This window comes from Zalophus californianus, chromosome 9 (genome assembly GCF_009762305.2).
Source record: "Zalophus californianus isolate mZalCal1 chromosome 9, mZalCal1.pri.v2, whole genome shotgun sequence".
In the NCBI taxonomy this organism is placed as follows: Eukaryota; Metazoa; Chordata; class Mammalia; order Carnivora; family Otariidae; genus Zalophus; species Zalophus californianus.
This window is the reverse complement of record NC_045603.1, coordinates 736,994-764,595: the sequence shown is the minus strand read 5'-3', so window position 1 is coordinate 764,595 and position 27,602 is coordinate 736,994. Positions and strand designations below refer to the sequence as shown.

At 55.2% G+C, this 27,602-nt stretch overlaps 1 protein-coding gene across 4 annotated transcripts; it reads right to left on the bottom strand.

The window, feature by feature from the left end:
- Positions 1-698: 698 nt before the first annotated feature.
- IL17REL (interleukin 17 receptor E like) lies at positions 699-27,602 on the bottom strand. 4 transcript variants are annotated; one of them, XM_035729073.1, is made up of 16 exons: positions 27,446-27,602; positions 23,128-23,155; positions 9,278-9,427; positions 8,938-9,047; positions 8,470-8,584; positions 8,175-8,219; positions 7,794-7,933; positions 7,504-7,575; positions 7,368-7,422; positions 6,754-6,917; positions 6,640-6,684; positions 6,300-6,357; positions 5,943-6,106; positions 5,687-5,767; positions 5,437-5,494; positions 699-4,209 (listed from the first exon to the last, which is right to left on the bottom strand). In XM_035729073.1, exons 1-16 carry the CDS (start codon positions 27,560-27,562, stop codon positions 4,184-4,186), a joined length of 1,428 nt encoding a protein of 475 aa, XP_035584966.1. In that variant the 5' UTR covers positions 27,563-27,602; the 3' UTR covers positions 699-4,183. The 4 variants fall into 4 exon arrangements, with proteins under 4 accessions (XP_035584966.1, XP_035584968.1, XP_035584967.1 ...); XM_035729075.1 differs by having other exon boundaries at positions 6,024-6,106; XM_035729074.1 differs by lacking the exon at positions 8,175-8,219.

Sequence of the window (27,602 nt, the reverse complement as noted above, 5' to 3'; positions counted from 1 at the left end):
CACTATACAGAAAAATGTACAAGCTGCCATTACTGCAGTTTGGGTTTGTAACTCCTCTTTTTTTTTTTTTCTATGTGATTTAAAAGGCAAATACATGGAACAATAATTATAAATCTGCCAGTGGGCACACAATGCACAAAGATGTCCCCGTGACAACACTGTGAGAAGGATGAAGATGTATAGGAGCTGAATGTTTGTATACTGTTGAGATGCAACTGAAATTCTTCAAACCAGAGTGTTATAATTTTAAGATTTTAACTGTAACTTTCAAAGAAACTACTAAGAAAATACTACTGGATAAGTATACAGAAGAGGAAAGAAGAAGGAAATAAAAAATGGTACCATACAAAAATCAATACCACAAAAGGCAGTGGAGGACTTGGGAAGGAAAACCATATAAGACACACAGAAAACAAATGACTACCGGGTAGAAGTAAATCCTTTCTTTTCAGTAATTTCTTCAAATGTAAATGGACTAAACTCTCCAATTAAAGGGCAGGGGTTGGCAGAGTGCATAAAAAAACGTGATCCACCTACTGCATGCTGTGTCCAAGAGGCTCACTTTATTTTTGTAAAGATTTTATTTATTTGACAGAGAGAGGGAGCGAGCACAAGCAGGGGACCCCAGGACCATGACCTGAGCCAAAGGCAGACGCCCAACCGACTGAGCCACCCGGGCGTCCCCCAAGAGACTCACTTTAGGTACAGAGACACAAAGAAAGTGAAAGGATGGAATCAGATATTCCATGCAAATTGTAACCAAAGAGAGCTGGGGTGCTTCTGTTACTATCACATGAAATAGACTATATGTCAGGTGCACTTTGGACAAGTTATCATTTCTCAAGATCTTGTATGGAAGGGTTGTACCTGCCTGGTTCATATGAAGGGCTGAGGTTTCTGCCTTGCAATCTCTAAATGCTTATTCCATAGAAAAACTGTTTAATTCTTCTCAGCCTTTGTGGAGAGGACTCACTGGATCAGCCGGAGACTGTTTCTAATTGTTGGTCCCAGGGGTGTCCACTGACCCCCCTCGTCTCCTTCTTGCCCTCGCATGAGACCCAGGACCAGCTCCTTTCCTTACCCTGCTCTGCCTTTTCTTTCTGAGTGCCCTTTTCACGTCCTGGAGGATCTACTCCTTGTTCTGCATTTACGTGTTGATCCTCCACCTCAGGCAGGGGTCTGTGCCCGTGTGGGCCACTGAGGGAGTGGGCACACAGCGGCACTGCACAAGCACTGGTGAATGAATCGATGTCCAAGAGGCAGCTCACACTCACATGCCCAACCTCCAACCCCAGCTGCCGTGTCCCCGCTTCAGCCCATGGAGCTCTGCCCTCCAGTCACTGAGGCCAAAATGTCGGTCTGTTTCCCTCGTACCCACGGAACCCACGTCAGGACATCCCATGGCCCCACCTGCCTGCCACACCCCACCTCTCACTGGTCAGATCCTGCTAGAACCCGGCAGCTCCTGACCCTTCGCCCCTGCAGGCTCTGCTCACATGGCACCAGGACCACCCTAGTCCACCTGGCACACCCCACCCAGACTTTGTTTGCTTTCCCAGCCTTCTCCCCAGCCTCACACTGACACTGGGCACCCCATATAATTCATGTCGTCAGCCTGTTTGTGGTCTGTCTCCCCCGTGCAAACATCACTCCAGGTAGGGTGACCAGCGGTCCCCATTTGCTGGGCTTTAGGGCTGAGAATTCTGACCCAATCAGCCCCTCAATCCAGGGCAGACCCCTTGGTCCCCAGCTGCAGGGGCGGTGATCTTAGTTCCTGGTGCTTGGATAGTGGGGCACCCAGTGGGTACTCAGCACCTGCCTGAGAAGGGGCGAATGAATGAATGGGGCACACACATGTCCCAAAGGCTCCCTGCAGTTCAACCGTGAGCCCGGGCATGGGTGACCTAGACACCTACCTTTCGTCCTTCCCAACCTGGGGCCTGAGTTCATCAGCATTTTACTCCTGGGCAGGAGTGGCCTGAGGTGGGGATGGGATTTCTGGCTAGGGTAGGGGTCGGTGTTCCTGGCCAAGGCAGGCCTGCTGGGCCACGGGGCGCTGGGTGTGGTCTAAGGTCTTGGTGTGGAGGTTGGATCACTGAGCACCACCGCCACTTGGTGGCAGCGCACACGTGGATATAGCTGGGAAGCTGGGACCCAAGCATGCCCCTCCTCACCTCGTTCCCTATGGCCCTGAACCTCCTTGAGAGGAACACAGTCATGGCCTTTGTTTGGGCCTCAGTTTCCCCCACCTGTGGAAGGCCAGGACAGCAGCAAGTCTTGAGGGAGCCTACGCCTGCTCAGCTCCTGCAACCCCTCCCTGTGCCACCTCCAGGCAGGCCAGGGTTTCCGGGGGTAGCCCTGGGCCGGAGCCAGGGTTTCTCTGCATGGCCACAGGGCTCCTGGATGGTCCAAGTGAGGGGTGCAGGAACTCCTGGCAGGGGCAGCCCCACCATAGCCGGACTCTGGTCCCTCACCCCACCTGGGCCTTGATGGGGAGGGAGCACCACGGGCAGACAAGGGCCTCCAGAGGACCCCATGGCCCCAAATCCCGGGCAAGGAGGAAACGTGGTGAGCGCAGAGCCACAGGCTGCCAGCCCCTAAACCCTGACCCAGGGCAGGAGTGGGGAGCCTGGGACCCGAGGGTGAGGGCTCCCTGACCCCCACTCCCCCAGCGTCCCATCCCTCTCTCAGTTCCTGGCTTGACCCGGCCACTTTATGGGCACGCTAGAGGGGGCCTTCAGGAAAGGGCGCCCCTGCTCCACCCCCCTCCTTCGTGGGGCTGAGCACCAGCCGGGGTGGACAGGTTGAACACCGCCCTCCCTCCCCCACATGGCCTGGGGGCAGGCCGTCTGGGTATTGGCATCTCCAGCCTATGGGGTGTCCTCAGGGACAGCCTGGGGGCTCGCACGCGGTGGGGGTGGGCAGGCTCCACCTGCAGTCTGTGGATCACCCTTGCCTCTGGAGGCAGTCCACCTCCTCCCTGGAGGCCCCATACAAACAGATCCGCCTAGGCCCCGTATCCTCGCCGCCAGCCCACTTGTGCCAAGGGGCTACCTCGCCCCTCAGACCCCGTCTGTGTCCTCAAGGGAAAAGGCGAGCTAGGTGGACAAGTGTTTACTGAGTGTGGGGTGCACCGGCTTGCCCCCGCCAGCTTGCCGGGGACAGCAGCTGCCACGGAGGGAAGGAGAAGGAGGGAGAGCAGAGCCAGGCCCTGGGGGTAGGAGTGCGTTTGCAGCACAGCCAACTGTCTGGGGCCAGGCCTGCGGCGCCCTCCATGAGCACGCGGTGGTCAGGCACAGAGGATGTCCAGCCTCCAATGGTAGCAGCTCAGGAGGGGCGGCCTGGTGGTCCTTGGGAGCCAGCATGAGAGGTCTGTGGGGCACATCTGACAGCCCAACTTCCGGGTGACCCCCGACCTGGGGTGTGGAAATCCCACTGCCGGGCCAAGGGTCCCTCTGGGTGGCCCTCAGAGAGTGTGATACTTGGGAGAATGGCACATCCCGGCAGGGGGCGCTTGAGGCCCCAGGAAATGGCCAGCCTTCCCTGGACGGGCCGGGCTGGGGGGCCGGAGAGTGGAAGGTGACCTGAGCTCTGGGAGGGCAGGTGCAGGGGGTCAGATGGACACCCAGCCTGGGCAGTAGGGGCCACCCAGCGTGGGGACTGCGGTCGGTATGGGAGTGCTCTGGGCAGGAGCTGGAAGTGGTGCTGAGCTGCAGATGGTGTGGGGTCACACTCTGCTCTCCAGGGCCCTGGGAAAGCTCTGGCAGCCCTCAGGCAGCCGCCAGGCCCTCGTCCTCGGGCCAGGGATGGTGGCCACGACCACAGGCGGTCCAGAGGGAGGCTGCACCAAGCTGAGACAGGGCAGGTCAGAGGCCAGGCCATCTGGGAGAGAGCGCAGCCCACCTAGCCATTCTGTAGGCCTTCACCAAGGGGGTTCAGGAAGGGGCTGAAAGTCCTTCATCTGACCCAAAGCCCTGGGCCCAGCCTGAGGGCCCCCAGGGAGCTGCACCTCTGGGGAGCCGGAAGGAGGCTGGCCCCACAGCCTGGGTTCGGGTGAGCCACCTCCAAATTCTGAGGCCTGGCTTTTGCTGCCAGAGGCCTGGGGACCCAGATATGAGCTGGCCTCCGCTGCACCCCAGCATTCAGCCAGGGCACTCGCTCGTCCTTGATGAGGCTCCTGGCCTCAGTCTGCTGTCCCCTGGGTGGCAGCTGGAAAGAGAGGAATGGGGGTGCTGGTTCAGCCTACCCAATGCCAACCTTGTCTGGGGGCTCACCCTCCTCCAGTCACCCCCCCCACTGCGGCAGGAGGAAGGAGAGGGAGCTGCAGACCCCAAATGCTCAGGGCTTACTGGGCAGGACCTTCCAGGCTGCCCAGTCCTGGAGAGCCAGTGCCTGGCAGCAGGCCAATGTCCTGCCTTCAGGGGCAGTCCACCTGGACCCCAAAAGCAGTATGCACTCCCACTTGAGCCGGGTCCAGCCCCTCTGCTCTCGGGCCTGTCCCTGGGACCCACCCAGCGCGGCACGGAGGCTCTGGCAGTAGCTGAGACCTGCTCCCAGGTCACCGGGCTGGCAGTGGGTGGAGCCCCAGTCCAGACACAGGCCCCCCAGGGCGACCATCACCCTTTGGGCTGTGATCTGCTAGAGGGGACCTTTGCTGGGGAAGGGGACCCAGACTTGGCTGAAAACCTCCTCAGGGGTTGGAGGAGGTAGAGGACACAGGTCTAAGAGATGCTCCCCAGGCTCTAGGGCATTTCCAGTGGGGCAGGGGGCAGGATTGGGGCTGCCCTGGAGCCACGGAGACCTGGGCCACAGGCTGGCCCCGCCCCCTCCCATCCTCCTCTGGCCCCCTCGGCTCCTGCAGTCTGCTCTCCCCTCAGCAGCCAGAGGGCTCTTGTCCATGCAGGTGGCAATGCCTGCTCCCCACTTACATCCTGTCGCCCCTCTCAGGACCCCCAGGCAGAGGCCACCCTCCTGGGCCACATACAGAAGAACCCCCATGCTTAGCTTTGTCTCCTGCTAAGCCCGAGGTCCCAGGAGTCTGGGCCTAAGTGACTTGGCTGGGTGGAGGGGGGCTGAGGGACATCCCGAGTTCCTGGACAGCTGGAACCAGAGCCCTGGTCAGGCACGGTGGACGCTCAGGAAGGAGGAAGCCCCACCACTGGTGCAGTGACCTGGGGGATGGGTGCTTGCAGTGGACCTCCAGGGCCCTTGACCTCTCAAGCCAGGGGTGGGGCCAGGCTGGTCTGCCTTTGCCTTGGCTCAGAGCGTGGCCCGACTTCCAGGCAGGTGGCCCCTCTGTCCCCCACCAATGCCCAGTCTCCTGGGCAGGGCTCACACCCCCACCCTAAGCGTGGGAGGCAGGGATCAGGCTCGGAGCTGAGCCCAGCCCTCAGCCTCCTGCAGCTCTGGGGCCCAAGACCCAGCGGGGGCACTCACTGCACTGAAGGTCACAGAGCTGCTGGGGGGCGGAGAAGAGCACATCAGTCCTCCAGCCCTGTGGGCGCAGGGCAGCTCGGTCAGCCCAGCCTGCGGCCTCCCTCGCACCCTGACTGCATCCCCCAGAGCGACGGCCTGGGGAGGCTGCTGGGCTGACAGGCCCCCCGAGGAGCTTTGTTGCTTGATGACAGCGAAGCAGGTCTGGGACTGCAGTAGGTGGGTGAGGGCTGGGTGGGGCAGCACCACCCACCTGGATGCAGGTGTTGGGTACACATGCCTCGTCCCTGGGAATGTTCACGAAGGCGACCGCAGGGTCAGCCATGAAGTCCCCCTGGGTGGGAGAGGTGTCGGTCATAGGCAGCGGCGGGGGAAGACCGGCTCACACAGCAGAGTGGCCCGCGCCCCTCCACACTGGGCGGCCTCCAGGGGCTGACTCAAGGCCTTGTGGACAGGAAAGGGGTCAGCCACCCTCCCCAGGAAGGAGCCCCCCTCCCCACCGGGCTCACTGAGGCTGAGGGGAGGGCCGTGGCCCCGAGAACTGGGCGGCAGGCAGGGGCCCATGACTTCCTCTGGTGACACAGGTGCACCTGGAAATGGGCAGCGCTGGGCGAGAAGAAGGTGACCCGGAGGTGGCCCTGAGAGGCTGCTGGCTGGACGGTCATCTTCCAGGCTGTGGAGGTAGAGGGTTGAGGCCCAGCACCCCCCCACTTGCCCTCCTCGCTCCCACTGACCCAGCACCCTGTCATCCCACCTGCCTGACCAAGAGGCATCACGCGAGCAAAGAAAAGGGCCGTATTTCCTGCATCGGCAAGGCAAAGGCCCCAGGCCGGCCTCCCTGCCCTGCCGCCCCATGGAGAGCTCACCTTGGAAGCGGCGCTCTTGGAAAGGGCACCTCACCCGGAAGCCCCGGCTGGTGGAGAACTGCAGAGAAGTCTTGAGGCCTGAGGCCGTGGCAGCGTGTGGGGGGCTGGCTGGGGGCTGGGACAGGCTGGGCCTCCCCCCAGAATCCCTTAGCTCCACCCTCAGACCAGGATGGGGGTCAGAGGGGTTCCTGGGAGGCTGGACCCCAGGGCTGGGCGGGGTCTGGCAATGTGTGTGGCTGCATGCCCCCTGCGCCCGAGCCCCGGACCCCTCTACCTCCTCCTCGCACCCCGCATTCCGTGCTGGTCGTGCACAGGGCAGGCCGCAGCTTGGCCCACTCACCTTCAGGCAGAGCTGGGGCTGTGCGTCCACCAGTGGGTACTGCACCTGTGGCGGGGCTCAAGTCAGGCCCCCGCCATCCACGCCCACCCCCGACCCCGCCTGGGCGGGACTCACCCTGCCGTGTGCCGGCCGGCCGGAGTGCTCCAGGGTGTGGCAGAGGGCCCCTGGCCCCGGGCGCCAGCACAGGCTCACGTGACCACTCACGGGACAGGCCGGCTCCCAGCTCAGTGCCTGGTCCCCCGGGTGGTAGCGGATGGCGTCCCACAGGGCCTCTGTCTCTGCAGGGAGGGACCCTCCCCCAGGGGCTCAAGCCCCAGGGGCTCAAGTCAGCGGAGCCCCCGCCCACGTCTGTGTGTGTCCCGGTGCTGGTGCGGCGTCCGGGAGCAGAGCGGAGAGCGGGCAACCCTCCTCCGCCCCTCGGACAGCCGCTCTCAGAACACTTGCTTCTTTCACGCGAGCCAGGCCAGGGCGCGTGCATCCGTGTGCACCGGGCGCGTGCATCCGCACTGGGCGCACACGCGCTTGCGCACACACGTGTCTATGCACAGACTGCCACAGCAAAGGGCTTGGCTACATGCCGTCCACGGCAGGCTCACGCGGGCACGGGGCCTGTCCGCACGCTTCCTCCCCACTGTGTCCCCCTGCGGCTGAAGCAGGCCGGCCCCACCCTGCCAGGCACGGCGGACCTCCTCTCCCCCCACCCCTACTCCACACCATAGGGCACTTGCCATCTTCGAAGGGACAGGCCTGCATCCGCACGGCGTCAGGGGTCGCAGACCAGCCCTGCGGGAGGGGCTGGGGTCAGCGCAGGCCCTGGCCCTCCCTCCGTCTCCTCCCGGCAGTGGAGGCCACACTCTCACTGACCTCAAGGCAAAGGCAGGGCAGCTCTTGGCTGTAGGGCAGAGACACGGTGCGGGACATCCTGTTCACTGTCACCTGCGTGGAGTGGAGGGCTTAGGGCCTGGGGGCCCAGTGGGTGGGACTGGGCCAGGCTGGGAAGGCGGGGGGGGGGGGGGGGCGGGGGGGGGCGGGGGGGGGGGCGGGGGGGGGCAGGGGCGTGGTCTGGGGGGCTGGGCCACGGGTCGGTGGGACGTGGGCGGGGGGTGTGTGGTCTGGGCCAGGGGTCGGTGTCCAGGGCTTGGGCCTGGGCTCACCCGCACCGGGGCACCCACATCCTCGCAGGTGAACCACTTGAGGCAGAGCCGGACGTAGTAGTCGGGGGCCCCGGGGGCCTCGGGCACCTGGACCAGAATGACCTTGCGGCTGCGGTCCACCCAGTAGGAGAACTTCTCGACTATAGAAGGGCAGCAATTGGGGGCCACGCTGGGACTAGCGGTCATCGGACAAAGGTCTCCACCTGTCCTGAGAGCCTCCAAATGGTGACCCCTTGCTAGACCCAGGCATTTGGGAGTCGCCCACCTGAGGACCCATCATGACTTCCCAAGTGGGGCAGGCAGAAGACCCCCATGGGAGGGTGTGTGGGGGTCGCCCCAGGGGCTGCGGGGCTGCAGTCCCACCTGAGGACGGGGCCTCACCAAAGCAGACAGGCACGTTCCTCCCCACGTCCTCGTCTCTGCAGTCTGCAAATGGCACAGCAATGGGGGGCCCAGCCACTCTGTCCCCAGCAGCTATACCCTAGTCGAACCTCTGCCCTTGTGCTTTACAGAAGTCTCTCCTCTCCCAGGGAGGCCGTGCCCCCAAATGAAGCGAAAGGCACTTGCTGCGAGCTGCCCAGCATGGGGCTCTGCCCCCTACCTCAGGTGTCCCACCCCAGGTTGTCCCTAGAAGCCAGTGGCAACTGTACCCGGGGCCAGCCCCATGGGCTCCCACCTTCCACATGGTACTGCTGGTCCAGCTGGACCCCACAGAAGTGGGGGACGGTCCTCAGGGTGACGTAGAGGCTCTGAGCCACACTCACTTCGAAGCAATCAAAATGCACCTGGAGCTGGGCATGCACAGGTGTGAGCCAGGTGGACATGAACAGGTGTGAGCCAGGTGGGCATGCACAGGTGTGAGCCAGGTGGACATGAACAGGTGTGAGCCAGGTGGGCATGCACAGGTGTGAGCCAGGTGGGCATGCACAGGTGTGAGCCAGGTGGACCTGTGGTCTCTAGCTACCCATCCCTGGCCAGGCCAGCTGCACCTCGCATAGCTGGAACCCAGGAGAAGGGTCTCCTGTCCTCAGGCCTTGGGTGGATTGGGTGGATCCAGGAAGGGAGGGCAGCCAGGGGACAGCTGTTCCTGCCTGGCAAAGGCTTGGGGCAGGACCAGCAAGTCTGGGTCAGGCCCTGGCCTCACCTGCCGCCCCACCTGCCGTCGACGAGAGGCCCTGGAGACCCGCACGTTCTGACACTGAGTCTCCTGGGTGTCGAGATTCATGGAGCAGGCCTCCAAGCCCCGCAGGCTATCTGGGTGAGGGGAGGAGCCAGACAGAGCTGGTCAGACCAGGGCAATGAGTCCTCTTTCTTCCCCGCCTCTCTGGGCAGTGCAGTTAGCGGAGTCCCCTAGCCCTACCCTGCCCCTTGAAGTGTTGCGGAGTTAAAGGAGCCGCGAGCCCACCACCTCGCTTCCTGGGTGTTCCCCCCAACGCAAGCAGCATGGCCCCTCCCCTGCTCCCCTCTCCGAGGCTGCTTCTCACCATGCAGTATGAGGGAAGCCTGCACACGCAGGAGTAGGGAGCAGCCCTCATGGGGGGCACACTTCATGGCAGTGGTGAGTTTCAGGGCCTCCAGGACCGATGGGGACATGGATGTGGGGGGTTGCCGGCAGAAGCTGTTAAAAATGTTCCCTGGGGAGGAGAGAAGGTGGGTGAGTGCCACAGGGCTCCCCAGTGCCTGGGTAAGGCTTTGTGGGTGGCCCGGGCAGTGGAGGGAGCCCTGGTACGGCATGTCTGGGGAGGGGTCCTCACTATCTTGCTCCAGTGCAATCAGCGAACAGTGGACCCACCCTGGAGCCAGCTGTCTTCGGGCATCAGGAGCGGGGCCAGACTGGGGAGCGGGCTACACCTGAGTGTGGGTAGCTGCTGCCCCGCCCGGCCAGCATGGGCGCAGGGGACCCTGACTTCTGACAAGCTGGCAAGCCCATCGCTGCCCTTCAAAGGGCTGTGGGGGCACCTGGCTCGTGACCCCAAGGTCACTGGAGCCCAGGGCTCTGTTCACAGGCCAGCAGGTAGACTGGAGCAGGTGAGACTGGCCCTAGGCCTTGGTGGAGCTGGGGTCTCACTTCCAGGCACAGGGGCTAAGCGCAGTTGTGGCCTTCGCTTGGCCAGGCTTGCAGCTGAGGACTTGGAGGACAGTGGGGTTAGCCCCATGAGCTGTGGAGCCCTGGGGAGGTCTGTGCCCCACAGAGTCAGCAGCCCAGGTGCCCCCCCTACACCCAAGGTTGTGGCTCATCTGCAGGCACAAGAGATGGTGTTCAGGCCTGGTGCTATGGGTGGTGGAGGAGGTAACCCCGAGGTGGGACCGCGCGTCCAGGAAGGGGAAGGTGTGTGTGCTCAGTGGGTGCTTCGGGGGCCCAGAACTCCCAGGGGCCCCCAAGGCACACCCTAGGGGTCTGTCAGGGAGATCTTGCTGAGGCTAGAACTCCAGGGGAAGCGCCGGCACTACGGAGGAGAGGGTCCCGCCATCAGACCAGGCCGAACTGCTAACTCACAGGTGAAGGGGGAACAGAGCAAGATGGCGCATCCAAGACACCTCTGCGGGGAGACTGAGACAGAAATGGATGCTCCTCAGAGGCCCCAGCCCTGAACTGTGGCAGGACTTGAAGGGGCAGAGCAGCTGCCCCTCCGGGGGCCCGGGGCCACAGGCTGTTTCTGCTCCAGGACCTTCTCCAGCGACATGCAAGCAGGTGGGCTATGGAGAAGGCAGGTTGCCCCAAAACCAGGTCTTTGCAGGAGGCAGTGGTGCTTCCCCTGGGGCCTGGATGAACATGCTGTTGGTACTCGCCATGGAGCCTGTCACTCGACAGAGCTCAGACGGACTGACTTCAGAAAGAGACTCAAGGCGACAGCAGGAGTTACAAGATCCGAAGATGTTCATGGGAAAGAGATCCAGTTCTGTGGATCCCACCGTAGCCTAGACAGAGTCATGGAGGTCAGCTTTACCTTCCTGCCTGACACAGCCTGGAAAGCCAGACGGAATACGTAGAGAATGGTTTCAGGACACAACCTGATGAAAACTAAACTCGCAGATCCAAGTTGGTGAGCGCTAAGTATAAGAAAGATGGAAAAAATTACGAGGCACACCACGATCAATTTGCTGGAAGCCAGTGGCAAAGAGAAAACTGTAGAAGCCACCAGAGGAAGAAGGCACGTTATGGAGAAGGAACAAAGGGCATGAGAACAGTAAGTTTCTTGTGGGAGAAGGCGGAAGAGCCCCCACAGTGCTGAAGACAAGCCTGCCAACCGGGTGCTCTACCACAGGGAGGGGTCTTAAAATGAAGGGCAAATAAAGACTTCTTTAGCACACGAAAGCTGAAAGAATTCCTCATCAGAAGAGCCACACTACCAAAAAAAAAAAAAAAGTCATGGGCTGGGCCCCCGAGCGTCAGACTCTGCACTCGGCGCGGAGTCGGCTCGAGACCCTCTTTCCCTCTCCCTCGTTCTCTCTCTCTTTTTCTCTGAAATAAATAAATCTTTAAATATTATTAAAAAATAAAATAAAATATGTCTGGAGAACCTCCCAGTATTTGGAAACTAAACAATACACTTCTAAATAGCCTTTGGGCCAAAGAAGATATGAAACGGGAAAATAGAAATTACTTTGAACTGAATGAAAATGAAAAGACAACATATAAAAACATTTGGATGCTGCCAAAGCACTATTTTTAGGGGAGAATTTGTAGCACTAAACTCCTATATTAGAGAAAAAAATCTCAGGGGCACCTGGGTGGCTCAGTCCTTAAGCGTCTGCCTTCGGCTCAGGTCATGGTCCCAGGGTCCTGGGATCGAGCCCCACGTCGGGCCCCCTGCTCAGCGGGGAGTCTGCTTCTCCCTCTCCCCCTCCCCCCCTTGTGCTCTCTCTTTCTCACTCTGTCTCTCCAACAATTAAATAAATAACCTTTAAAAGAAGAAAATATCTCAAATTAGTGACCTCAGCTTCCACCTTAAGGAACTGGAGAAAGAAGAGTAAATGCACACCCTTAAACTAATGCTAAATTACATGTCAATTATATCTCAAACTGGAGAAGAAAAAGTAACAAAACCCAAAGTAATCAGAAGAAAAAAATAAAGATCAGAGTGGAAACCAATGAAATAGGAAACAGAAAAGCAATAGAGAAAAGTCAATGAAAACATATGTTTAAGAAAGAAATACTACCAGTTCTACATGGATTCTTCCAGAAAACCGATGAAGAGGGAATAGTTTGGAACTCATTCTCTGATATCAAAACCTGACAAAAACATTACTAAAAGAGAAAACTACAGATACCTCATGGCCATAGAGTAGAAACTCTAAACAAAATTTTAGTAAATGGAATCCAACAACATATAAAAGGATAATACATAATTACCAAGTGTGGTTTGTCCTAGAAATACAAGATTGGTTCAATGTTAGAAAATCAGTCACTATAGGGCAATCCTCTCGGGTCCCCTCCCTCTTTGGGAGCTTTTTACTCTCACTCAATAAACCTTGCTTTGCTGCCTACGAAAAAAAAAAAAAGAAGAAGAAGAAAGAAAAAAGAAAATCAATCACCATAATTAACTATGTTAACAAATTTTGAAAAACACATATGATCATCTCAATAGTCATAGCAAAATTATTTTACAAAATTCAGTATCTATTCTTAAACTCTCAGCAAACAGGGAATGTAAGGAAATGTTCTCAATCTAATAAAGGCCTTCTATGGGAAACCTATAGTTAATATCACGCTTGCCAGTGAAAGATATATTGTTTTCCCCTAAGATCAGGAACAAGATCAGGATCACTGCTCTGATCACTTCTACTCAACATTGTATTAGAGATTCTAGTCAGTGCAATAAGGCAAGAAAACAAACTTCCTTTTCAGTTTGGAAAGAAGTAAAGCTGTCTTCATTCGCAGATGACATAGTTGTCTCTGTAAAAATATAATGGAATCTACAGAATGAGTTTAGCAAATGCAAGAATCAAGATCAATATACAAAAATACACTATATTTCTGTATACTAGCAAAGAACAATTGCAAATTGAAATTTTAAAAATACCATTTACAATAACATAAAAATATGAAATACTTAGGAACAAATTTGACAAAAGAGGTATAACATCTATGCCCTGAAAACTACAAAATATTGCTGAGGGAAATTAGAGAAAACCTAAATAAATGGAGAGGTACACTGGGCTCATGGGGCAGAAAATCTAAATTGCTAAGATGTCAATTCTCCCCAAATTGATCCATAGATTTAGTGAAATTGTGATCCAAATCCTCTTTGTAGAAGGCCTGCCCCCCTCATAAACTGACAAGCTGATTCTAAAATTCACTTGGAAATGCAAAGGATCTAGAATAGTCAAATCGTCTATGATAAAGAAGAACGAAAGTGAAGGCCAGCACTGCCTAATTTCAGGACTTACTGTAAAGTGATCAAGTGCAGGGATTAGGGCAGTGTGGTATTAGCATCACGACAGACAAATGGATGGAACAGAATAGAGGCCCCGAAAAGACCCACCCTTGTACGGATGGTTGATTTCCCACAAGCACGCTGGGCTGCCCACTGGGAAAGGGACAGTCTTTTCAATGGATAGTGCTGGGTCAACTGGATGTCCCTATGCAAACAAACAAACAAAAAAGAACTTTAATCCATACCTTGCACTCCATGCGAAGGTCACTCAAGATGCACTGATGATTTAAATGTAAAATCTAAAACTATAACACTTAAAAAAAAGATAGTAAAAAAAAATCTTTGTGACCTTGAGTTAGGCAAAGATTTCTTAGCTACAACACTGAATCGTGACTGTCAAAGAAAAAATTGATAAATTGGACTTCATCAAAATTTATCTTTGAAAGATACTGGTAAGAGAATGAAAAGACAAGTCACAGGCTGAGGGAAAATACTTGCAGATCGTCTATCTGGTAAGGAACTTGCATTCAGAATCTGTAAAGACTTCTCCAAATTTAATAATAAGGAAACCAACAACCCAGTAAAGAAAAGATCTGAACAGATTCTTCATACAAAAGATAAAAGTGGCCAGTGAGCACACGAAGAAATGCTCAACATCAGTTAACATTAAGGAAATGCACGTTTAAACCACAATGAGTCAGTATTAAGTATTAGAATGGCAAAAATGGAAAGGACTGACCATACCTACTGCAGATAAGGATGTTGAGGAATGAGAATTCTTGTACATTGCTGGTGGGAGCATAGACTGTCACAAACACTTCTTTAGAAGTTAGATATACACCTACTGTATGATACAGCCATTCTGTGCCTTGATATTTACCCAAAAGTAACAAGAAAGACTTGTCTACGAATGTTGATAGTGGTTTAATTTTTAGCAGCCCAAAACCCAAGTGTCCATCAACAGGTGAGTGGGCAAACAGACGGTGGTATAGCCATGCAATGGAATGGACTTTTGACACAACACATGGATGAATTGAAATATAATGGTGCTGAGTGAAAGAAGCCAGACACAAGAGTACACACTGCCTGATTCCATGCATATAAAATTTTAGGAAATGTGAACTAATCTCTATGGAAAGATATGTGGTTGTCCATTATCCTGACTGTGGTCACAGTTTCTCAGGTGTATACGTATGTAAAACCTTAGCAAATCGAATACTTGGAATATATACAGTTTGCTTTCTGTTGATTTTGTCAATAATGCTACAGGGGCACCTGGGTGCTCAGTCAGTTAAGCGTCTGACTCTTGGCTTCAGCTCAGGTCATGACCTCAGGGTCATGAGATTGAGCCCCACATTGGGCTCCGTGTGGAGTCTGCTTGAAATTCTCCCTTTCCCTCTGCCCCTCCGCCTCCTTGGGCATGTGCTCTCTCTCTCAAATAGATAAAATAAGTCTTTATTTATTTATTTGAGAGAGAAGGAGACTGAGAGAGCACGAGCAGGGGGAGGGGCAGAGGGAGAAGCAGGCTTCCCATGGAGCAGAGAGCCCAATGTGGGGCTCGATCCCAGGACCCCGGGATCATGACCTGAGCCTTAGGCAGATGCTTAACTGACTGAGCCACCCAGGGGCCCCAATAAAATAAATCTTTAAAAAAATAATGCTATAATGTAATTTCCTTCTTCCTGCCCATCTACAATGTGTGTAAGAAGGCAGAGAGTTTCCAAACTCCTCCCCAGAATTGGTGAGATGTCATACTGAGCTTGGCCTCATAAGAGGGGGTTTCTCCCAACTCAGTTTAAGTTTATAGACGATCAGAAGTGGGAAAAATAAAACAATAAAACAGTAATTTTTTCAAAAAGCTTTAAGCACACAGAGCACAGCTGTGTTCGCACCCCATGAGCTGCTCTTCACCATGTCCTCAACAGCCAGAGCGGGCAGACCAGGGATGGGCAAGGAGGTCGCGGGCTCCTGACACCTTCTCCTCCCAAACTGATGGATATTAAACAAAAAATGAATAGCTGAGATGCCTTTCATGATCACCATGTGTGGGCAGTTGTAAACAGAGTCAGTGATCAGATCCTCCCATACTGGTCCAAGTTCTACACAATTGCCCGCATCTGGCGTGGCCCCTGCCCTGTGTCCTTGGCCCCCTGATGTCTTGGAGCTGATGCAAGTACTGTGGGATCTGATGGACTCTGAGCCTTTGGGAGGGAGCCTGCCCAAGGGTAGAGTGTTGGAGTCAGAGGGGGAGTCACCCAAAGGAGGCGGCCAAACCTCCTGCTGTCCACAGACTTCATGGTGAAGCCGAGTGCTCAGCCAGGGAACGTGGGGCTGGGGGGGTTCTGCCCCAGGCCTGATGTTCCCCCGCCACAGGGGCCACCGTAGAGCATCGCGCTGCACCCCTAAGGGAAGCCACCCTGCTCCAGAGTCCTGTTCCCACCCACAGGCACCTCGTGTGTGTGAAAATGTCTTCTCTGCAAGGAATGAGAAATCCACATCTCTTGACCTTTTCTGGGAAAAAAAAAAGAGCAGATCTACTCCAGCCAACTAAGAAAAGGACTAAAACCAGAATTAAAAAAAAAAAAAGAGCCATAGCAGAGAAGGGCTGGTGGGGAGCCTGGAGTATAGTGAGTTATAGAGAAGGAAAGGTGCGTATTGTAGACTAAAATGTCTAAGAATAGGTTCTTGTCCCAAACTAGCTGACGGAATGGGGAGTATACAGAGTAAAGGAGAAGAGATGCAAGGGTGTGCTATATTATCTGTAGGGCAAAACAGGGAGAACAAGTTGGTGTCACTCCGTGGAAATCATCATGAACCCAAAATGTATCATGAAGACTCGTGGGAATCTCCCCAGGGGAGACATAAATATATTCGGTCTTTTCAAAGATTTAGAAAACTGCCGCAGAGTCTTACTATAAGAAGGCTTAACAGATTTATTTTCAAAGGGAGAAATAGGAACTCAAAAGGAAGAAGTGGGTTACAAAAGGGAACAGTGAACCCAAGGATTGGTAAAACTTGGTGGTGAATTTAAATTCCTATCGACAAAGGAAGAGGAGGAGAAAGAAAGACTTGTGTGTGTTTAAGAACAAGTTGGGAGTTTCATTTCCCATAATACGCTAGACCAGGCTATTTGGACCAACTCTACTGATGAAAACAACCAACACTGGAGGAGAGACTAGGCTTATAAAAAGCTTCACGAAAACTTGTGAAAGCTGATGAAAGAATCAGGATCATCAGGCCAAAGCCTGAGAAATGGCAGAGGGATGCACAGGAAACCACCTCTGCCGAGGGCATCACAGAGCTCCCCCACTATCACCCTGGGTCAGGGGCACCTGGGAGGAACCCCCAACCCTGGGCCCTGTGGGGTGGCTACTCTGAGCACGCAGGGAGGAACGGAGGGCTTCCCACAACCTCTGGTGGGCTGGGTGCTGGTTCCCAGCCCTGGTTTGCATCTCTAGGAAGGCCCAAGAGACCTCAGTCTGTTTTTTAATGCGAAATGGTCCTGACAGTCACACATTACCTCTGAGTACCACTCAGAAACAAAGGGGAATCTGGTCTGGGGGGGAACCTCCTTCATCCTACACCCTGGGGAACACCACGAGTCATTTCTTGAGGGCACTGAGCAGGCATATTTAAAAGATAAACAAATATGCCAGAAAACAAAGCACTGAGAGCAGAAATGACAGGCCACAGAAAGCCCCACAGAGTCCTCCAGTGACAGACGAATCCGATGTGAACTGCAGACCAGCCACCCTAAGACAAGCTTGAAAGTATGCGTGGTGGGAAACAAAACTACAAAGAGAGACCAAGCATGTTCACAATAAACAGAGTTTCTAGAAACGAAACCCACAGAAATAGAAATTAAAAATGCGACAAATGACTTCAAGAGCAGACTGGGCCTCACCAAAGAGAGAATTAGTGAAGTGAAAGATCCCAGTGAATGATCCAGAAGGCAGCAGAGAGACAAAAAGACGGGAAAAATAGCAGAGACATTAAGAAATGTGGAGAAAGAAGTAAAATGGCCAAGATGTCCCCAAGGAAGGGGAAGAGAACAGACAGAACTGATGGCTCACAGAACAAAGTAAAAGTATAGGGCCAGTCTCCTGTTGAATATAGTTGCACAATCCCACATAAAACTTTAGCAATTTGATTTAATAATATATTAAACATGACTGGATAGGATTTGTTTCAGGACTGCACGTGTGGTCAACATTAGAAAACCTAGCAGTACAATTCACCTCATTGAAAGATTAAAGGAGGAAAATTGTATGATTATTTTCACAGATGCACAAAGTTTTCATAAAGTTCACTTCCTATTCATGATAAAGAATGTTTAAAACACCCTGGGTGTTATGCACAAACAATGAATCATGGAACACTACATCAAAAACTAATGATGTACTGTATGGTGGCTAACATAACATTTAAAAAAAAAAGAATGTTTAAAAAACTAGGAAAAGAAAGGCACCTCCTTGTCTACATAGAAGCCATCTATTTCAAAGGCCCCATAAGCCTGATAATGACTGGTAGGCCTTGGGAGTCAATCTCATAAATATCAGGACTAAGATGAGGGCTCCCCATTCAACATTGTCCTGGTGATTGGAGCCAGGTCCATAAGACCAGAAACAAACATGGGTTTATAAACTGTTAGTCATCATTTACAGAATACGTGATTATCTATATACAAAATCTTAAGAGACTCAATGGGAACTCTATTAGAGATAACAAAGAGTTGGGGCACCTGCATGGCTCAGTCGTTAAGCATCTGCCTCCAGCTCAGGTCATGATCCCAGGGTCCTGGGATCGAGCCCCACATCGGGCTCCCTGCTCCGCGGGAAGCCAGCTTCTCCCTCTCCCACTCCCCCTGCTTGTGTTCCTTCTCTTGCTGTGTCTCTCTCTGTCAAATAAATAAATAAAATCTTAAAAAAAAAAGAAATAACAAAGAGTTTTTAACAAATGTGTTGGATACAAGATCAATATACCAAAATAGCATTGCTTTACACCAGCAAAACCAACCAGAAAACATAATAAAATAAAGAAACCATTCACATTATCCTTCAACCTCTGAAGAACATAAATAAAAGCTTTGAGGAAGACCTAAACAGTTGGAAAGGCATACCATCCATGTTCATGGTTGGAAGACTCAGGTCTGATAAGATGTCATTTCTGTCTCAAATTAATCAATGTATTCAGTGCAAGTGTGATAAAAATGTGTGATATTGTAACTTATAATAAGAAATACATATTGGTCTGTGCCCATTATCTGGTACAGGGATCCTAAAACCCTTGGAATTTCCCAAGAGCTAAGAGCCAGGAGGGTGTTTTTGTTGTTCATAACAAACCACTTTCAACCGCACCTGAGTTTATGAGGTAAGTTTTGGAAAGCCCCTAAGGATGGGGACTGGTTGCCAGGGAAACCAACCATATGATGACCTCTCTGGAGGAGAGAAGACCTAGAAGTCCAATCACCGATGGCCAATGAATTTATCGATCGTGCCTAAGTAAAACCCTCCATAAGAGCCTCCATAAAAACTCTGAAGGACAGGGTTTGGAGCACTTTTGGGTTGGTGAGCATGTGGAGATGGGAGAGTGGCAGCCCCAGGAGGCATGGGGGTGTCCCTGCCCTACCGCATCCCTTCTACCTGGTTTTTCTCAAATTATATCTTTTTATAATAAACTGGTTACCTGGCAAGTAAAATGACGCTCTGAGTTCTGTGAGCCAATCCAGTAAAGTAACTGAACCTAAGGAGGGGTCGTGGGAGCCTCTGATCTGTAGCCAGTTGGTTACTTGCTGCTGGTGTTTGAAGCTGGGGGGCAGTCTTGTGGGACGAAGTCCCTAACCTGTGGGCTCTGAGGCTAAACCGACGGTCTACGTAACTTGGAACTGAGTTAATTGCTTGGTGATATTAAAAAATACACACATTGGCTCTCTCCAAAATATAAATAAATAAATAAATACTTTTCTAAAAAATGGGGGGGTACCTGGGTGGCTCAGTCCGTTGAGCATCTGACTCTCAATTTTGGCTCAGGTCATGATCTCAGGGTCCTGGGACCGAGCCCCGCCGTGGGCTCTGCACTCAGCTGGGAGTCTGCTCGGATTCTCCCTCTCCCTCTGCCTGCCCCCCTTGCTCACACACACACACTCTCTCTCTCTCTCCAAAATAAATAAATACATCTTAAAACAAGACACACATTGGAAAATACATACTGAAACTCTCAGTAAACTTGACAATCAAAAATTCATATTGAAGAAGTGAAGGCATACAAAATGCTAAGACCCTTTTAAAAAGCTTTTTATTGTAAAAATGAAATTTAGATACTGAAAAGCTCACCAAAAAATCATAGCTTTGTGAATTATTACAGAGCAGATGGGCCAGACAGCCGGTCCCCAGCTAGTCCAAAAGCCCCTTCGCTCACTCCAGAACCAGCATGCTGACTTCTACAGTAAAGACTTCTTTATATTTCTTTATGGTTTCATCACCCAGATGTGCCTCTTCACGCACTAGAGTTGAGGCTTTGCCTATTTTTCGAACTTGGCCTTTCTGGTCTGCCGCTTTGCCTCCACGTCTCCTCCTCCTTTGCAGAATCAGGCTCTGTGAACTGCCAGGCGTCCTCGGGGTGCAGCTCAGCACCCATCTTCAGACCCCTGTATTTCTGGCCAACCGGGCAGCAGGACCCAGAGGCCTGACTGAGCTCAGGGTCTAGTCCTTTGGCAGGACTAGCGCTGGTGTCAAATGCCTGCTGGAGGCGGCATGCTGTGTCTGGACCTCCGCCATGTTTGAGGTTAGCTGTCACCAGCACTCAAGCCATTGGGAGACGCAAAACAGTGATATAATTTTACCATTTTGTTTCCACTTATCAGCTGGAATACTTACTCCAAGGTGGCATTCCCAGAAGAAAGACAGAATCAAGGCTTGATTCCCAGTTTTCAAGGTGATGAGTTGGTTCCCTGTCATCCACAGAAGGTGAAGAGTTCCCTTTATCTTTAAAAAACAAGATCATCATGAATACGTGGGTTTACCCATGGGTTGCAATTTATTGCAATTCTTGTTTTTGTTTTTGTTTTTTTTTAAAGCTCATATGAGCCTCTTGGCTAACGGGAGCTTCCTGAGGTTGTCTCCAAGGACTTTTTTAATTTTTTTAAGATTTTATTTTTAAGTGTTCTCTACACTCTGGTTGGGGCTAGAACCCACAACCCCGAGATCAAGAGTCCCTTGCTCCTCTGTCGGAGCCAGCCGGGAGCCCCCCAAGGGCTGCTGACATGTACCATTGTCTTTGAGAGCCTCTGTGCTCTCTGGTATGGCAGATGTCCCGGGTTCTTCTTGTACACTCTCTGCCCCAGGCTGGGAGTCAGCCACTTCTCTCGGAAGCCCTGCCTGGTTTCTTTTGCTGGGAAATTTTGTTTGAGGACCTCAGACTGGACAGTAGGGAGGTTCCTAGTGTTGTAAGTTGTCTGCTCTTTTTGCTACATGCCCAAAAAGATTTTTCTCTTTCTCTTTAAGATCCAGTCATTTTACTAGAATATGTTTTGGTGTTTCATGTTCAGGATCCATATTCTTGGGTCCTTGGTTTACCCTTAAAATACCCAGTTTCAAGAAAAAATTTTTAGTCTCCTGAGAACTGTAGTTCTTAGTATTTTTTCTGTCACCTTAGTTTTCTTCTTCAGCATCTGTATTTTGGACATTCTTGGCCTATATCTGCAACACTTACCATTTATTCAAACATCATTTTAATCTTTTTTCTTTCATTTCTTTTTATTTTTAAAAATGTCCTCCTTCTCTTCTTGTGTTTCTCTCGGATGTTTAATATTTGGTCCGTTCACTCTTGGGTTCTTCTAATGTAGTCTTCATTTCTGAAGTTATTTTTCCTTTATTTCTAATTCTGTGTGTTGTCACCTCACTTCCGAGAATTTCTAATTTTTGTTCATATACATCATTTTCGTGAGTATTGAAAGCTATTTTGAAATGAAATGTTACAGTTTGGGGATTTTTTAACATGCCTTTCTGGTGCACTTCCATAGTCTTTGGGATGTTATTTCTATTTTTCATGATCATGAACTGTCTGGAATTTGTCCTGGATGCCATTCCGCTGATTCTGTCCCTTCAGAGCTCAGAAAGCGGGAGGCTCGGTTCTGGCCGCCTTTCCAGCCGCACAGCGCCCTCTCCCGTCGTGTTCGCGCAGCGTTTAGAAGCGGGCGGGACGGCTTCGCGGGTTGCTTAGCCCGTCCCCCACCCCTCCACCTCTCGGTCCACGTCCGTCTGTACCTCGTCTCTTGCCTCTGTCGTCCTCGCTCTGCTCAGTCTTGACGCCACCCCCAGCTCCCCCGTGTGGGGCCGTCTCACCAGGGGTCCCGGCGCTGAGGGGGCGCCGACGCCCCGCTCCCGCCGCGGGTCTGGGGGAGGGGGTCAGGTGCGCTCTCCCGCTCCCGCCGCGGGTCTGGGTGGAGGGGGGGTCAGGTGCGCTCTCCCGCTCCCGCCGCGGGTCTGGGTGGAGGGGGTCAGGTGCGCTCTCCCGCTCCCGCCGCGGGTCTGGGGGAGGGGGTCAGGTGCGCTCTCCCGCTCCCGCCGCGGGTCTGGGTGGAGGGGGTCAGGTGCGCTCTCCCGCTCCCGCCGCGGGTCTGGGGGAGGGGGTCAGGTGCGCTCTCCCGCTCCCGCCGCGGGTCTGGGTGGAGGGGGGGTCAGGTGCGCTCTCCCGCTCCCGCCGCGGGTCTGGGTGGAGGGGGGGTCAGGTGCGCTCTCCCGCTCCCGCCGCGGGTCTGGGTGGAGGGGGTCAGGTGCGCTCTCCCGCTCCCGCCGCGGGTCTGGGTGGAGGGGGGGTCAGGTGCGCTCTCCCGCTCCCGCCGCGGGTCTGGGTGGAGGGGGTCAGGTGCGCTCTCCCGCTCCCGCCGCGGGTCTGGGGGAGGGGGTCAGGTGCGCTCTCCCGCGGGCGCTCACCAAGGGCTGGGGCCCCCGCCGTCCCCCGGGCGCAGCCGCAGGTAAGGCCGTTCACCTGGGGGCGCGGGAGCGAGCCGCACCTCGGTGCCACCCTCTCACAACTCAGTCTGCACCTGCGGGTTCAGGGACGCAGGCACACACGGTCGCCGCGCTCGCCGCACAGTTTAGGAAAGGAAGGAGCAAGGAGGGGCCGGAAAGGAGCTGAGATCAGAGGCGTCAGGGAGCCACCGCGCGGCTGGAAAATCAGACCCAGGCTGGGAGTTCGCGGTGCGGCCACAGATGGGTCTCCAGGCAGCAAAACATTACAGTTGCGTCCCTACCTCACACCACACGTGGAAATAAACCCTAGTGAATTAAAGAGCCAAATGAAACCCAAATGTTAAAACCTTTAGAAGTACAGCGGCGCTGGAAACATACCTGCCACCTCAGGATGTGGAAGAATTTCTTAAAAGATCCCCCCAAATCCATAAAGCCACTTAAAGAGGAGTCTGGTAAATATGATCACATCAGAGTGGAAAAGTTCTGAATGGCCTTAGGAGGCCAAAGGGGAAAAGAGAGGGAGGAGCTCTGTGAAGCCAAGAGCTCTCGGGAGGGACGTTCGCCGCAGAAACCCCCACCCCAGCCCCCACCCCAGGGCCACACAGACGCAGCGGCAGCCATGAAAGACAACGAAGCTATAGTTAAATGGGTGTCATTTTGCACTGGACGAAAATGCAGAAGTTGATAAGGGGAAATGGGGGTTTCCATATATATTTCTGGTGTGTCCACTTTGGAAAAAAAGGTGGCGTCCTCCAATTAAATAGGAACGTGGGACTTCTATCCGGCAGGTGCACAGCTGGGCGTGAACGGGGGCCTTGCCCATGTGCACCAGGTGCTGGACAGGGACATCTGGGGGACACTCTATCCTGTGAGGCGGGCAAGGGGAGGCCAGTGGAGTGGCAAGGAGGATGGGGTGACTCTGCTGACCAGGGTGTAGGAGGGCAGGAAAGGCAGCTTGTTCCCATCTGCCAGAGATGTACTCACGGCTCACTCGGCTCTTGCAGTCGAAGCCCTGGGGACGGAACAAAGAGAGGGTGAGAGGTCAGCCTGGCCACTTTCTGTCCTACCCCCTGAATCGAGCCCCAGCGGCCGGGAGAGTCACATGGCCCTTCACTCTCGGCAAGGGCCTGGGGTGGGGGGTGCCACAGTCCAGCCCAAGGCCCTGCAGATGCCGGTCATTCAGTAAATGGTGTGACCTGGACCCCATGGACTGGGGAGCCCCATGGCCCCAACTACATTCCCAACTTCTGCTGCTGGCATGGGCCCACCCATCCATTCTTTAGGGGAACACTGGTTGAGTACCTCCTAGACACTGATTAGGTGCTGGGGTTCTGGAATGAAAGAAAGTGGGGAAAGAGCCTGCCTTTGAGGAGCCCACATTCTGAGATGCAGACACAATCCAGAATGTAAGCAAGTTACACTTTATGTTAGATGTTGAGAAGGGGCGAGAGGGAGGGGTATCAGAGGAGCGGGGGTGGGGGTGGGGGGCCGCAAATCTGCAGGCCTGTTCGCGGCGGCTTTGTTGAGGAGGTGAAGTCACATGGGCTGCCCGCGGCAAGGGTGGCGACAGCATATGAAAAGTCCCTGTCCAGGCTGGAGTCCACACCCCTCCCTGCCCCCCTGCCTGACGGAGGGGGCCCGTGGGGGAGGGGTCTGGACTGGGGACCAGGTTCAGATGGGGCTCATGCGAGAAGGTGGCTGGACAGCCAGCCTGCAAGCCTCACTTTGGTGGGTGGGCGGTGCTGCTCCACAGCCGAATTTGGGAGACTGAGGTCAGGGGGGCTGCCCTGGGAGCCCACAGGGGCAGGGTGGCTGGGGCCCCGGGGCGCCAGATTGCTCTGGGCACGCACTCCCCAGCGACACCACAGGGCAACAAGGAGCAGCAATGATGTTGACCCTCTGCTCCCTTCCCCGGAGGAGAACTGACCCTCCAAGGACCCAGGAAGCCGCCACAGCTTGCGGGGGCGGGGGGGGGGGGGTGGTGGTGTCTGAGTGGAAGGCCTGCACTTCCGGTGGCACCCAGGTGGGAAAAGGGAGAATCCAAGCCTGTCTGATCCTGCCCCTCGGATCTGTGGAGATGCCGCGACTGGCGGCTCCATCCATTTCTAAATCCTTTTATTTCGGAAGAGTGCTAGATTTACAGAAGAGGCATGAAGATAGTCCTGAGAGTTTGCCTGAAGCATCGGCATCTTACAGACTGATGGTGCGTCTGTGAAAACTAGGGAACCGGTGCTGGCGGGGGGTGGCTAAACCCCCGCACCGTTTGGACTTCTCCCAGTTTTGCATCTGTTTTCTGTTTCTGTTCTCAAGGTCTGTTTTCTGTTTCACATCGCTTAGATGGAAGGGCTGAGCGCACCTGGACACCCTCTCCTCAATGCGACTGGGCCGTCCCGGGGAGCACAGCGGCCCAGGGGTCGGAGGGCAGGAGGGGGCAGCCCAGTCCCACGAGCCCTAGAGACATGACCCAGCAACGCAGGACAGGGCCCCACGTGCAGTCCTGAGCGCGTGAGGGAGGGGCAGTGCTGGGGTCCTTGGCCACGCTCACTGCCTCCCTCAGCCTTGGCATCCACTATCCTACCTGCGACGTGAACCTAGTGCCCCCCGTCCCAGAGCTCAAAGACAGAGAGAGGTCCTGCTGGTTGCCCCGAGGTTGAGGGCATGCGTGTGCCCTGGACAGTGGGCACTGCCTGCCTGCCGGGGCCTGCCCTGTGCCCGTGCCCAGAGCCCCCACAGCCCTGGAGTTGCAGCAGCATGGGGTCTAGTGGAGGGCTGGTGGCTGTGGTCTGGCGGTTGGCCTTTCAGTGCCCAGATCTTCTCCTCTCAGGGACACAGGAAGAGTGAGCAGCAGGGACAAAGGTCAGGCCAAAAAGCACCTGTGGGCAATGTGGCCCCGGGTCCTGGTGTACCAGGAGCTTGAAGGGAGCCGGGAGTGGGAGGGGGGCAGGGGAGAGGGCTGGCTGCGTGCCCAGGGGCCAGGAGGGGGGTCGGTCAGAGAAGTGGCCGCACCCCCACCTCCCTGGGGTTTTCCGTTGGGCTTCTCGGGGCTTCCCGTGCCATGCGTGGGGGTTGTCTGTGGGGAGGGACACCCCCACCCCCACTCCAGGCGCATATCTTGGGGCGGGACCTGTGTTCCCTCCCCCACCAGCACCAGAGCTGCCCCCAGGCCTCAGCTTCAGCTAGAGGAAAGGACCTGCCTGGGTTCCTGGTCCATCTGGCTCCCCGCCTGCCCGGGCCGGTCCCCTCCGCACAGCCCAGGATGCTGGGACCCCCCAAGCCACCAGGCAGGGCTGCCTGATGGCCCCATTCAGCACCCAGGGCCCCTGCCCCTGACACAAGCATCGCTGGTGCTGTGATCTTCTGCCCCTGCCCCCCAGCTCTTCCCAGTCAGTTCAGCGAGGACAATGTTAGACCGAAGACTTGCCGAGGCCCAGAACAGTCCTCCTGTTGGCACCTGTAGGCTGGAGGGGTCTCTGTGCAGGTGTGGGGGAGGCCAGAGGCTGTCTGTCCTCTGGCTTCTCCAGCTCAAGTCGGATCCCTCAGGGGCAGCCCCCATCAGCTCCTTGCCTTCCTCGCCTGCCAAACCCCTCCGGGCAACGCCTCCAGCGCCCCTCCCCACCCCCTCGGCCCCCGGCTCCCTCCCCCTCCCCCAGCCCCACCCCCAGCAGAGCCCCCAGGGCTGCAGCTCCCAGGCTCCGTAGGCCTGGTCCTAACTGTGGGGTCAGCAGCGGCAGGGCAGAGAGTCCCTTCCCTCCGCGGCTTGCCCTGCCCCCTCCAGCCCTCCTCTCCCCTTACCTCTCCTCGACTTCCCTTGAGGATTCTTTCTCCTCCTCATAGCCTCTGGGTCTGGGGACTGTCCTATCCCAGCCCGCCCCAACATGGGACCTCTGCTGGTGCCTCTTCCTGGTCCCGCTCGCACCACCCAGCTGCCCCCTACCATCAGCTCTCATGTCTGACCGGCTTCTCAAACCCCACGTTTCAGAACTAAGTTGCCTTCCCTAAAACCTGCCCCCCGCAGGCTTCCCACCTCACGAAAATCTCCAGCAGCCCAGACCTAAAGTCATGTTCTAGAGTCCACCTTGATTTCTCCTGGTCCCCCGGGATCCCCAGGGGATTCAACTCCACCCGCCAAGTGCACTCAAAGCAGCTCCCTCCCATTCTCCACCTTCACTGTGGGGCCCAGGTCACCCCCCAGCCTGGACCCCGCTGTTTCCTCTGCACCATGGTTCCCACCAGCAGCCAGAGGGAGCCTCTCCTGGCCCCCCACAGGTCCCGGCACCTCTGATCTGAGCCGGGGCCCCAGCCTCTGAAGCCCTGCCTGACCCCCCACAGGTCCCGGCCACCCCAAGCCTGCTCTGTCCCTTGCTGAGCTCCCTGGATCCTCTGCTGGACACACTCCCAGGGTCTGTGGAGCTGCTGTTCCTCCCAGAGGAGGATGGGGTGTCCCCGAGTGTCCCCCAGGGTGGCCTGGTCACCACCCCCCAAAGGCGCACATGAGACCTCACCGTAGGCCACCCCTGGTTTTCTCAACAGTCATCACCACCTACATTTTGTTTTGTTATGCACTGTACCGATTAGAACCCTGGTTCTTGAAGTCACAGTGCACACAGCAGGTGCTCCAGGTTTCCTCCACCCCATGCTCTTCATGTCCTTTCTGTGCCCCTGTCCCTGCTGTGTCCCCCTGTGGTCCCAGGACACCTTCTGGGCTGTGTCCCCACTGTGCCTTGACCAGTCTTCGGGGACCCAGGAACCCTTTTTATGGCAGGTGCTGCCAGAACGCCTCCCTCAGGCAAGGTTGAGTCAGCCTGCCCTGCGGTGAAAGGTCCCGGGGGGCCACCGTTTCCTCACCCTACGGCTCCCTCCTGTCCGGGATGAGCACATTCCTGCAGCCTTTCCTTAGCAGGGTGTCCACGCAAGCCCTGACGCCATCCCAAGCCCAGCACCTTGGATGATGAGACATGGCTCACTGAAGCCGTGAGGTGCTCTGGGGAGAGGCACCGGTCGCGGGCACATCAGCTGGCCCTTCCCACTGAGGCGCTCAGCAAACAGGCCCTGGACCAGAGCTTCAGGGTCAGCCCCACACCTCCCAGGGGTCCCCAGGCCCCTGTGTCACCCACTGCCCCAGGGCCTCCCGCGCCCCTTGCCTGTCACTATTACTCATGTGCTGAGGCGCCAGGCCAGAGCCCACCTGTGGCGGAACCAGGGCCCCCTCAAGATGAGAGTCTAGGAGGTTCAGGGGCTCACGTGAGAGCAGGAAAGGCCGCCTAACCACAGGATGGGCGTCGAGGAGGGGGCAGGAGCTCACCTGAGAACAGGAGAGGCCACATTCTCCAATCTGGGGGACAGCCAGGCTCTGGTACGTGCTCCAGGTCAGGGAAAGGAACACCACGGCTGGCCCAGCTAGCATCTGGCTGGTGTGCATGGGGGTGAGACTGCAGGATGCCCTGGGGAAGCTGCTCCTT